Here is a 12,743-nt window from a genome sequence, read left to right as displayed (position 1 = left end):
TGCGATCTGGAAAACCAGTGACCGGAAGGTGGCCGCGCGTGAGGACTCGCAGGCGCGGGCAGCTGTGTTGTCGGAAGTAAATGACACCTGATGTTTTTGATGGGGGATCAGCAATGACGATTCCAGCGGGTCCCGTTTCCTGAAACGAGCCTCCCACAAGCCTCCGGGGCCCCGGTGCTGCCACGCGGTTGGAGGCCGATACCTTCTCCGTACTAAACACAACTCGACATTTTTCTCGTTACCGAGAAATGCTCTCTGAGAATTTCCCAGGAATGTGCAAAATGCACCAGGTTCTGTTGCCAAGGATGCGGACACGCGGAGGGAAAGCTGGTCTGGTGCCGAGCGGGTGGGCCGGGGCTCCACGTGGCTGCGTGGCACCGGGGTCAGGCCCGGGGCTGAGGCACACACCGAGGCAATGCCCCGAAAGCCCAGCTCACCAACAAGCAAGTTCTCTCTCTGGAACAGACCCTTTGACCCGAGGGCTGAGGGGAGCAGGTCCCCACCTGAGTCCGAGCGTCTATTTACAGACTGCGTTTCGGGGGCAGTGTGGGGGGGATTTCAGCTGCCAGTCTATCAGCCCTCTTGGCAAAAATGCTCCCCCAAATTTCTTCCTGTTTTTTGGTTTTGTTTTTAAAGATGAACTAACCACCGTTTACCAAACGCCCTTTCCTACGTGACCCCTGGGAGAGGGTTAGGCCAGGCCGCGGGGCCTTTCCTTAGCTGTTTCCCAAGGACGGAGCTGAGGTGTGGGTCCAGCGGACAGGCGGCCGCGCACCCCGCCGACACCACACCCCGACACCCCGGTCAGCCCGCCCTGCCCTCGGGCAGCCTGGTCATGGCCTCAGGCCCGCTGACAGATTCGGCAGCTCAGGTGCGGAGAGCTGGGGCCAGGAGTGAGCCATGAGCTGCCTCCGCGGGCCACCTGGCCACGGCCACCCCAGGTCACACCTAGCTCACCTTCAGGCGGAGGGAAGGGACCACCTGGACACAGGTGCTCGCCGCCCACACGGCATGAAACCCCCGCACAGCACGCGGCCACGCTGAGCTCACCCCACGGCTGCACAGCTGACCTCCCGTGAACCGTGCACACGGAAGCACTAACAACCGTCACATCAATAAAGTTAAAAACCCAACGTTGCCGCTGTCTTTCACGAGTCAGAGGACACATCTGCACGAATGAACTGAAACGGAAAAGCTTTCATTCGAACTGTCTGGGTAACGTGCCCGCCCCGGACGCCTGGGTGCACGGCACAGAGGGCGCGATCGTGCACGCGGCAGGGAAGAGGCCGCCACCCGGACTGACCTGTCCGAGTTCTTCATTCAAGTCCGAGGTGTTGACCAGCGGCCCTTCGCCCGTGTCCTCGTCAAACATCTCTTCGTCCCAGGTGACGAAGTACGAGCCCAGGAACTTCTGCATCTCCACCGTCACGTACATGGACACCGGGATGATGTAGTTGAAGAGAACCATGAACGCCAGGAAGTCCGTGAACGCCCTGAGGAACTGAGAGGGCCCCGCGTCACCTCCCGGCTCCCATCGCCACCGTCCGGAGGTCTGACGCTCGGCGGTCCCCTCGGGGTGCGCCAGTGCTACTTGGAAATACGGGCGTTTGTTTCAAACCCAAAGATACATCATGTGGGGGCAGCCGCGCTTAGTGCCAGTCACCCGACTCCAGCGCCAGGAGGGCCACCAACGGGGAGAGGGCCTGGGGGGGGGCAGGCCACCTGCGAGACAGTCACACTGGGGGAGGCGGGGCCGCCCGCTACAGCCGTGGGCCACTGCACCTCGGAGGGCTCCACGTTGCCTTCAAGACTCTGACGTGTTACCGAACTTACTGGGTCATAATCTAGGAACGCCCCAAAAATAAGGCTGCAAGAAAGGATTTCTCCGTACAATTTTGTTCCAACCTTTAAGCCATTTAGTTTGGTGGGAGACCCGACGGCACACAGGACGGGAGGGACTCTGCTCTGGACCCGCACACGCCGTGCTCTGCACCCGGCGCTCCCCGGTCCTGACCCGCACACGGTCTCGCTCTGAACCCGGCGCTCCCCGGTCCTGACCCGCACACGGTCTCGCTCTGCACCCGGCGCTCCCTGGTCCTGACCCGCACACGGTCTCGCTCTGCACACAGTCTGCTCTGTACCCGGCGCTCCCTGGTCCTGACCTGCACATGGTCTGCTCTGCATGCAGGGCCCCCTGTTCTGGAGGCACATGGCTCAGGTCTTAACTCTTTTATGTGGAGGAGGGTCAATCAAATGTTTTAACTCCTGGCTTAAGAAAAATGGGTTTTCGTAAACATGAGCAACTGGGCCCAAATCCCCTAAGGAAAAATGAACTGAATTCTTCCCACAATTTTCCTATAACTGGCATGCTCCTCCTTTCCTTAATCTCCCCGTAAACTGGTACCATTTACCTTACAACCCTTTCTGAGCCTTTGCCGAGCACCGTCCAAATACAGGACACTGTGGGCGCCTGGGGGTTCAGTCCGTTGAGCGTCCGACTTCAGCTCAGGTCATGATCTCACGGTTCGTGGGTTCGAGCCCTGCGTCGGGCTCTGTGCCAACAGCTCAGAGCCTGGAGCCTGTTTTGGACTCTGTGTCTCCCTCTCTCTCTGACCCTCCCCTGCTCATCCTGTGTCTCTCTCTCTCTCTCTCAGAAATAAATAAAATGTTAAAACAAACAAAAACAAACACAGGACACTGCAGTGGGTTCTAGAGGCTCCGGAAGCGTTGACGGTGCCGCCCTGTGAAGGCACCGTGGGAGGCTATCCCTTTCCAGACCGTAGACGCCAGTACCCGACCAAGACGGTCAAGCGCGGTCTGCGGGGCAGACAGCTGACACTCTGAGATCTGTGACCGCCTCCAGGACAGAGAAGTCACCAACCGGGGCTTCATGCCCTGTTGTCTTTAACAATGGCCTACAGGCCGTGTGGTCACCGCAAAGGGAAGCCCCTTCCGTACCAGGTTCCTCTGTCTTTCCGACTCAGTCTTGTGATTGTACCACGGCTCATCTCGGAACGGCTCGCTTTGCCACACGTACTTGAGCACGGTGTTTATCAGCGCCTTGCTGATCAGAATGCAGAGGTACACGATGAGGAACACGTTCATGGACCTAAGCACAAGACAGCCACGGCACTCAGTTACTGCTTCCCAGACGACCCAGAGCGGCGCGTCCCCGTTCTCACAAGTCGAGCCAAACGCGTGGCCAAGAAACAGCCACAAGTGAGCCCCCCTCCCGGCCCGGTAACATGACAGACGCTCGCATGTATCTGAGTCCACCCTTGCCCACTGGCCTGTGATTCTAGGGCCACCGGCCTCAAGGCAGAGGGCGGGGCACGCAGCCACGCTGCTGACCGTGGGCCGGGGCTCCAAGACTCATAGACGCCCGAAGTCCATCTTTCTGCCACCCAGCACCAACAGTGAATTCCAAGTTAAGAGACTGCCACTGGGGAAGGAGGGAAACGCCCCCCGAATAGGGAAAAGGCTGCGTCCCTGGCCAGTGTCGTAGTGGGTCTCGTGAGGGGGCTGGATATTCCAGGGCTTATTTCTGAGGCCTCACTGTCAAGCCAGACACCTGGAAACAAAGCATTCTGGCTTATTAAGAGCTAAAGCTCCATTTCACGTTTGGTGTAGCCATCGATGGACAGAGATGCAGGATCACATTCTGTGACCAACGTGCCCGGAGCAGACCGAAGACATCGGACAGTCTTCCCAAAGGTCCCCGAGCCCACACAGCCCCGTATGAGATAACTTAAACCACTGTGAGTCAGGGACACGCCTGAACAAAAGAATAAGACAAAATTCTGGGCCACGTTTTCTCACAAATCCAACTCTGTCCTTGACTCATCACGGTAAGGATTTCACCATCTAACGAAAGGAAGATTGTTCTCTCTGCTCACATTCTCCTCACGTGGCTTCCAACAACCCCAAAGCTGAAAGTGGGTTGGTGAGAATGCTGCGGGACTGCAGCTGTCCACAGGGGGGAGCCCGCGGGCGCGGGTTGATGGTGTGCGGCCATTTGCATCCCCGCAGAAGAGACCATCCACCTAAATGCCGGTGCCACCGTCTCCTTAGAGACCATGAAGGAATTACTAATGAAGCCAGAAGGAAACCGCTTTCACGTCTACAGGGGCTCAAGACGGTTCTAGCTCAGGGAGCTTGTACGCACTTCCAGCAAGGGGGTCCCGGCGCTTGCTTACTTTTCTACAGCCGACCGTTTCTGGGATTTTGATTGGTAATTTAACGCCATCTTGGTTTCCATGCCCGTGTAAATAGCAACACCTGCAAGGCAGAAGTCTACGGTCAGAACAGTGACCCCAGGAAACACAGAATTCTGGACACAACAAGTCATACTGTAAATTTCACTCAGTAAGCTAGCAGTTCCTAAAGAGTCCTGCAACAGGATTCTTCAGACTTAAGAAATACTTTTTTTCCTCCTGCATAGAAATCAATCTCTACTTTTTCTTGAAGCTCAGGTTTTAATATATTGGGTTTTCGGACCACAGGGAGGCACACATGCATATTTTTAACTTGTCTCAGTTAAAAGACGAACATAACCCACAGAAATGGGAGATGTTACCAAAGCCACGCAGCCGTTGAGAGAACTCTGCTGTGGAAATACACTGCGTGAATTCTCTCGTGGACAGGACTCTGTGTGTCTAAGTCAAAAACTATAGGCACTTGATACACAAGCGACATCCTGAGACGCCACCACTTCGTCACCCTCAGTACGGGTTTTCACCGCTGCCATGGAGTCCACTCAGGGCACGGAGAGATGGCTCGTGGCAGCCTGTGGGCTTGAACTGTTCTGTGCATCCTTAACTTTGGAAGCTGTTAGGAGTGACTTGCCAACTGGGACACTGACCGAAGACCTTCTCGGTGTTCTTGAGCGTGGCTCCTCGGAGAAGCAGGTTCTCTGACCCCAGCGGCCTGCAAGGACACAGGGACCAGAGCGGTCACGCAGCAGGCGGAGGAAGGCGCTACGGGCGCAAAGTCGAGGCCCACACCCAACAGACTCGGCTCCAAGAAGAAATCGTGTCGACAAAGAGACGCTTCTATGTGGATTATGACACTTAGTCCTGCTCCCCGTAAGAGCATGTGGCCCCCCCTGGGTGGGGCCCAGCGGCTGGCACTCTGCTGTACCTGCTCTCAGGGCACTGCCACCGGGTGTGGCCCCCGTCAGGAACGCGGGCTCCCAGCCCACCCAGACCGACAGAGGGAGGCGGGCCGACCCGCGGGGTCCCACCAGCAGCGCCTGGGGACACACTCCTGACGGCCTCCTGTGGGCACCGCTGGTCTGGGCTGGGGCCCTAGACGCTCAGGGAGAGAGAAAACATGGGGTCTGTGACTCAGGAGGCTGGGCGGTCTCCACCGCATCCCCAGCGAGACTCCCATGATCTGGCCTTACTTTCAGAGCAGAGGCTGGGAACGCCGTGTGCAGTGATCCACACGGGGCCGGGGGCAAACCCCAGGGACCCCGTGGGAGCGGGTGGAGTCCGGAACCACCCCGCACCACCGCTCTGGGGAAGCAAAGGCCACGGAATTTAAGTCATTCGCGTCGGAATGGGCAGGGCCCTACGCCCACAACAGCGAGCAACAGACCAAGCCTCTGCCCTTGTGGGGTGTGGGTTCTCGAGGCTCAGAGCTTCCCAGTTCCCAGGAGAAAAGGAGAAACAGGGCGCGGAGGGCAGCCCTGAGGCGCTGCTGCCGCGAGCCTTCTGACGGTTCCCTGGCGGGGTCAAGGCAAGTGCTGGCACTTTTCAGCGCACGCCACGCGCTCTGGCCCTGGGCAGCCGACTGCACACGAACACCACACACCCGCGGTGCGTTCTGTACACTCGGCCGGCACGGCTCAGGGCCCCATCGCGCTGAAGACAGGGGCGGAGAGGCTGCCGCCGGGCCTCACCTGACCGGACGTGCCTGCCCAGGGCAGCCCCGCGGTCTGGACACCCGTGCCCGGCCTGAGGGCCACGGAGGCTGCGCACACGCCGTCCACCCCTGTTCCCGATCCTGCCGGCCTCCGCCGGCCGCGCTTACAAAAGCAAACGGACCTTTTAAAAAGGGTCTCGGGAAGGCTAACATAATTTATTTTAAAAGGAACTTTGCATCCAGTTTGGACAGAGGACGGAGAAGCACCACTCTGACTGGATTAAGGATACATAATTCATCACCATTCGCTCACACCACAGATTTATACACACCTTCCACACCGAAATATTACAAGCCTGCTGAAAAGTACAAATACTTACAAAACAAAACAAGAATTAGGGTCAAAACGTGAAATACGTGAGTAATTAGCTCCACACTGCTCGGCACTAAACCGCGTCTGAACGTGAACCACGCAAAGCCGGCAGCGGTGACTTTTCCTGGCTCGTCCCAGTGGCTCAGGAGCCGATCCCTCTCTACTCACTCCTGCAAACATGAACGCTCAGCAGACGCAGAAGCACAGGCTGCTTCTCCGCAGGGACTTCCTGTGGACTGGCGTTGGGTTATGAAAGATCACGGCAACGCGCCACGGCCTCCCCAGCGCTACCGGTTCCGGAGATGGGACGTGAAGTGCACGCGCCATTTCCAGAAAACAGAACTTCAAGGGTTGTGGGAGCAGAGAGGCCCCAGGGGCTTACGTTTCAGTAACTATTCACGTTCCTCGAAGTCCCGTTGAACTACTTCTGGGCAGCGGTTTTCTCTGACCCACAAGGGGACACCAGGACGTCAACGGTTTGGAGGCCACGTACGTCGGACTCTCCAGCAAGCGGGGTTTGTGGAAAAGGTCAACTCGGAATCCTCCCCAGAGTCAACTCCCTGCACCGTCCATCTCGGTGTCCCGGGCAGCAAAGCCCTGCTGATCGGCGGACAATGTCCGGAAGACACGCCCGCAGGCCTGGGGACACAGGCCGGTGCCAATGACCACGCTCGCCCGGGCCTTCAGAGCTGACGCCTGGTGGGCGCCGGTCCCTGTCCACAACCCGTGGGTGTGACAGGTCCCAGACGATGACAGGCGAGCACACCCACCTGCCACCAACACGGTCCCCAGGGAGACACATCCCTTTCAGTCTAGACATGGTCTAGAGCCAAAGTGGGCGGGTGATGACTGCGAGGAGATGCACACCCCCCAAGAAAACGTCAGAGATCCCTCTGCGTCACAGTCTATGAAGGCCGCGGGGCATTTCTAACGGGGGCAGCAGCCAACGGCGACGGGGCTCCTGACACTGGGGACAGAACGTTTTCCGTGAGCGCCATCAGTTGTTGGCACGAACAGCTGCATTCACAAGAGAAGCCAGAAAAGGCGGCGGACGCTGGACCTTGGCTAAAGCAGAATTCTGCCCTCCAAACCCGACGGAGCGGCCACAGTGGAAGCCTCTTAACAGAAATCCAAGAATTCACTTGGATTTGACAGCAGGGACGAAAACAGCCCCCGCCCGTCTGCGCTCACCTCACCACGGGGTCGTTCTGGTCGCTGTAGACGTTGATGCGGCCGACAAACCTGGTGACAGAGGAGCCGGGTCAGTGCCCGCAGCTGCCTCAGGAGACACGGAGCCGGCGCCTGTCTGCTCCCCGCACCCGCCTCCCACTTCCCGAAGGGAAGCTCACGGGCTGGGATCTTCACCTAAATTCCTCCCCCTTTCTCCCTTTATTTTCTTTCCCTGTTAGCCCATGACTTCAAGATTTTCCTTAAAACAGGTTCCTCGAATTACAGAAAATTACTTTTTCCTCAATAAACCTTGTTCCATGAAGCCAGTCCAAATAATTACACAAATAGCTATAGATTTTAATGTTGTTGGACTATGAAAATTTCTAAGCTATGTATTTCTGGTTTCGTTTTCATTTTTACACAGTGATTTTACGTTCTCTTCCCAAACGAGCATGGCGCTGGACGCAGTCGGGTGCAGAACAAGAAGACCTGATGGGGACACAGATGGCACTCACTTGTACAGGTCTGGCTGGGGCTGCTCACACTCAATGGTGGCGTGCAAGCCGTCGATATCTTCTTCGGTATGAAACCCCTTAGTGTCCTGAACGGCATAGTGAGTCTGCACATGGACAAGAAAGGTGAATTCACAACCAAACCACGGACACGACCCCGGCGCCCCTCGGACAGGGGCAGCACCACGTCTTGTCTGCTGTGCCCACAGCTAAGCCTCAGACAAAACGTACACGTATTCCCACGAGTAGCACGTAAGTAAACGTGTAATGGATTTGTGGGTGTTAACAAGTTACAGGATCGCACTGTGCTACCGGTGTTCCTTGATAAGGTGCCGGAAACATCCACCCCCGCCCGCCACCCTCAACTTCAAACTAACAGTCACTGCACATTCTTCTGCAAAGTGGGACACTTGGATCTGTCACAGTGACTCAGTTGATTTTCCTTTTCCTCAGGTGAGGACCTACTATGTGCACGGTGCTGGCCTTGGCATCACAAACTGCCCTCGCCTGGCGCTGCTGGTGAGCGTGAGCTTCTACCGCACAGCTGCCCACTTGGCCTCGACCGACAGCTCCGCGAACCAAGCAAGCCTCAGACCCTGGAGGACTTGCGGGACCCTGACAGTGGGGCAGCCCCGAGTGCGGGGTCTGGGGGCCCCAAGAATGGCATTTCTAACATGACCCAGGCAACGCCGATGCCCTGGCCAGATGCACCGACACGACTGCATGGGCTCAGAGCCCGAGTGCGAGGGCCTGCTTGAGACAGTGCGTCTCTGAGCGCCTTCTCATCCTCCCGGAAATCAAGCGTGGGCAGGAAAGGGCGTGATGCAAACAAGTGGGGATACAATCACGTGGCAGGGACAGCATCCACGACACCCCGGGGAGCCCAGTGCACCTGGGGCTTTGGGAGACTTTCTGAGTCTATCGCCACAGGAGCCCCTGGGAGACAGGTCTGTTCCGTGGACGTGGAAACCACAGAGAACTTAGAAGTGCCTGCCCGAGGCCACATGAGCTGTAAACGTGACCAGTGCGGGAACCCCACTGCCTTTTAGGCAAAGGGCTCTGGTAACTCCAGCCCCCAGGCCGGCCCCCAGGCCAGGCCGAGTGAGCAGCAGTGATGTCAGACAGACACCAACGGGATGCAGAGCGCGACGGCACCCCAGGCACAGGGGGGCTTCCGCCTGCAGTGCGCGAGGGCGACGGCTGCCCCATCTCACGTGCAGACCACTCGTGTGGCCGCGATGCTGGGGCACCCCTCCCGCAGGACGGGCTCGAGACAGCCTGCTGCCGACGGCCAGGGATGCGTGGGGCCCCTGGCGCCCCTGTGCGTTTCCTGACTTAGTGTCAGTGGGGCCAGAATGCTAGCTCTCTCGGGATGTGTACATACAACATGTGCCCAAAAAGTCTCGCACGGTTTACGGGAGGATGTGAATTATCCACAAAAGGAAGAAAACCTCTCTTTTCCATCGTTGAAAACCACAATTAGCTGCAGTCAGCCGAGGCCTCTGACACAGCTGAGCCCACCGAGCAATGCTCACTTCCTAAACTCCTCAGAAAGTTCCATGGTTTTTAATAACAAAATCCTTAAAAGTAATAGTGATGCCTTCCATCCTTTCGTGATCGTTAAAGCTGTGCAGCACCAACTGCCAGGACAGAGCCCCACACCGAGTCCCAGACCCTAATTATAACTTCAGAGAGTCCTGAAGATATTCTAACAAAAAGGCACCCCTTGAACTGATAATCACTTAAAACCTGGACTCTTGCGTGACTTTTCACATAATTCCAGTCTAGACAAGACGCTAAATGAGAAATTTCAAACTTCCCAGTCTGCCCATCGCATCCGTGATTTGGCCCCTCCGCTAAACGCCGCAGCTGAGGACTGACATGCAGTTGCCTCTGCTGACCAGGCGCAGGTGGCTGTCACGGGCCCGAGGGGACACGTGGCCCAGCTCCCTGGGGTGCCCGGGGACCACAGGCAGCGCTGGGCTTGCGGGCACGGCAGGGGCGAAAGGTGCGGTACTTTGTGGCTGGATTCCCCGTCCAGGCTGGCGGTCGTCACGTGGCAGGTTCCGTCTCCGCGGCTGCTGGAGAGGAAGACCAAGTCACAGGGGAAGGTCTCGTCCTCCTTGACCATGACGATGTCCCCCACCTGCAGGACAGACAGACGGACGGCCTCGGTGCGGCAGCCCGCGTGGGGTCCCCGCTACCACCCCGCAGGATCAGCCTTGGCGATGACACTCCCTGTCTGTGCACCGCTTCCCGCCGGCTGGGGCAGGTGTGCAAACACCCGCTCAAGTGATGCAGACGTTTAGCAGGAACGATACGCTGACGCCTCACGGAGACAGGAAGTTAAAATGCAGCCTTCCGTCAGGTTTCTGTCCCTATTTTCACAGTTTCCAACCAGCAGAGTTCATGTTTATATGACTTTGCCTTATTCTAGAACAAATTCTCTAACAGTGTTTTAGAGCTTTCTCGATCGTGACGGGTGAGCACAAGCTCATAAAGGCCATGCAACCCTGGCGTGCTCTAAACTGCTCTAAAAAGTCAAGTCTATTTATTGCAACTTGAAAATAAAAACATAAAACTTAAAGTCAGGAAGACAGAGTGGAAGGCTCTGGGGAAGGGGAAGAGGCCGGCCTCCGCCCATAGAGCGACTCTGGACGATGTCCTGCTCCTGAACCCCCTGCCCCGGGCAGCGCTGCGGTGGGGACGGCTCCGGGTCCGGGCGGCAGAGCGCCAGCGGCTCCACTCACCCTCAGCTTCCGGCTCTGCTTCCGGACCAGCTTGCCGTGCTGGATGAAGTGCACCGGGCACTGGTTCATGGCGCTGTCGGCCTTGTGGCGGAGCCAGTCCTCATAGCCCTGCATGGGAGAGACCGCCATGGGCGGGAGCGGACGGCCGCGGGGCGTGTCCCGCTGCAGCCGTCGGACAAGCGAGGGGCAGTCACCTTTCCTCACGCCCGACACCCACCCGCCATCAAGTCTGCGCTTTTCCCTCAAGTGGGACATCTACCCACTTGTTCGTGGCCCCGGCCACCACGCTGGCTGCCCCACGGCCCTGCATTCTCGCGCCTCGAGTCATGGGGACACACGAACCCAACTTCTCTCCATTTGCTGAATGGGGCTCCTGAACTTTCTCCTGTGGGACACGCGTCTCCTATGTGTGCCGGAGTCCACTGGGATGACCACACGTGGCCGCTCACTATCAGCACCGTGGCCAGGGCCTCCGAGGCCAGGAACGTCTCAGGTGGGAGGACCGGGGCGGGGTCTCCTGTGCCCTTTCCCGCAGGCCCAGGGGTGAGCCTCATCTGGGTCCCTACCCCGGGAGCATGTCACAGCCACTACTGGTGGCATGGCCACAGTACACGTGTGCAGACGTGTGGGCGGGTGGGGGGGCACGCGGCCTGGGGGGCACGGAGCCTGGGCCAGAGGGCCGTGCTCGTGGAGCTAGGCAGTGGCTCAGGCTGGGAGCCCTCGCAGAGGAGCAGGGACTGTGGGCCACGGGTGGGTCAGGGGGTCCGGCGCCGCAGTTCCGCCAGCTCCGGGCTCTCCAGGCCTGCGTACGTGCATCTCGGCGTCACACACGACGGCCACCCTGCAGCAGCCGCGGCCCCCTCGTGTGTCCAGCGGGGTTGCCACGCGCTCATTCCCGGCAAAGGCACCGTGGTGGGCAGACCTCAGGGGCGCCGTGGCCGCGTGGCCGACAGCGAACACTTGGCTGAGCACACGTGCCCCACCCCCATGCCCTCCCTATTCTGAAGGTCTTCAAGTGCCCTTAGGAAGCCAGTATTTCAGGTGTACCTTCCCGGTCCTGGGTCCACCGTGCGTCCGCAGGGCCTCGGGGCGCCTTCCGCTCCCTTTCTGCCTGCCCACGGTCACCGCCCGCTGCTGAGAGCCACCGTCCCCTGAGGCCCTCACGTGGGCTCTGCACAGCCTCCCGGGGACAAGGATGGTCATTCCCCCGAACACGCAGAGGAGGATGGAAACACCTCACTTTGCTGTGGCCGCCGCTCAGAGCAGGTCCTGAGAGATGCTGCACACTCAGCGCCTCCGATCCGTGCGCCAGCCCTTCTCTCCCTTCCTCAGACAGACTCCTTCCTGTTCACGGCTTCCACTTTCCTGACACGTGTGTGTCACAACATCTGAAGTGTTTACATGCTTACAAACACGTATTTCCTTTGTAACTAAGCGCGTCATGCAGTTCCGTGTCTTCCACGTACGTGGCTACTGCACCAGTGCCCCCGACACGCCTAACGGGCGTGTCGTCTGTTACCTCATGAAGGACATCTTGTCCCGAGTTTGTCTTCTACAAAGAGGCCTGCAACGAAAATCTCAGGACACCTCACAGGGCCTCCATATACTCTGAGATGCATATAGTACACACCAACTGCATACACTAGACACCCTCGGGACCATGGGTCCCGCCATCCATGGCCTCAGCCTCATCCCCTCAGTGCCAGTTTTCCAAGATGGCGCCACCACACCCCTGTCAGCGGAGGTTGGATGCGTTCCACCACATTCCCGCCCCTGCTTGTCCCGCAGGCTTTTACATTTAAAAGCCAATCTAATGGGTATGAAGTAAAATCATTTTGTTCAAATCTGTATTTCCAGGTTACTAAAGAGTGAGAAATGAAATCCAGATCAAAACGAAGAAACCCCTAAATGCTGCTCAGAGTTCTGTATGAGAACAACACTAATGCAGACACTCTCGCACTGAGAAGGCGCTAGGCCAGCAGAAGACAACTTCGAGGCGCTCTTCATACACACACACACTAGAACCTGACCCCGCTCTACGTCCTTCCTCAGTCTAGAGAAAGCCACTGACCT

The 12,743-nt window shown here is 58.0% G+C and overlaps 1 protein-coding gene across 5 annotated transcripts in view; it reads right to left on the bottom strand.

Annotated features, from left to right (window-relative positions):
• ATP11A (ATPase phospholipid transporting 11A) overlaps nucleotides 1–12,743 on the bottom strand; it is a 114,082-nt gene that overhangs the window by 38,597 nt on the left and 62,742 nt on the right. For all 5 annotated transcript variants that reach the window (XM_039226631.1, XM_039226632.1, XM_039226633.1 and 2 more), the window contains exons 5-12: nucleotides 10,671–10,778; nucleotides 9,938–10,066; nucleotides 7,924–8,027; nucleotides 7,430–7,480; nucleotides 4,862–4,926; nucleotides 4,197–4,278; nucleotides 2,959–3,109; nucleotides 1,304–1,501 (exon numbers count right to left, since the gene is read on the bottom strand). In XM_039226631.1, coding sequence (XP_039082562.1) covers nucleotides 1,304–1,501; nucleotides 2,959–3,109; nucleotides 4,197–4,278; nucleotides 4,862–4,926; nucleotides 7,430–7,480; nucleotides 7,924–8,027; nucleotides 9,938–10,066; nucleotides 10,671–10,778 — 888 coding nt within the window. The remainder of the gene's footprint in view (nucleotides 1–1,303; nucleotides 1,502–2,958; nucleotides 3,110–4,196; nucleotides 4,279–4,861; nucleotides 4,927–7,429; nucleotides 7,481–7,923; nucleotides 8,028–9,937; nucleotides 10,067–10,670; nucleotides 10,779–12,743) is intronic.

This window comes from Hyaena hyaena, unplaced genomic scaffold, assembly GCF_003009895.1.
Source record: "Hyaena hyaena isolate Hyena2069 unplaced genomic scaffold, ASM300989v1 scaffold_22, whole genome shotgun sequence".
In the NCBI taxonomy this organism is placed as follows: Eukaryota; Metazoa; Chordata; class Mammalia; order Carnivora; family Hyaenidae; genus Hyaena; species Hyaena hyaena.
The sequence above is the reverse complement of the archived record's forward strand: the minus strand, read 5'-3'. Positions and strand labels throughout refer to the sequence as shown.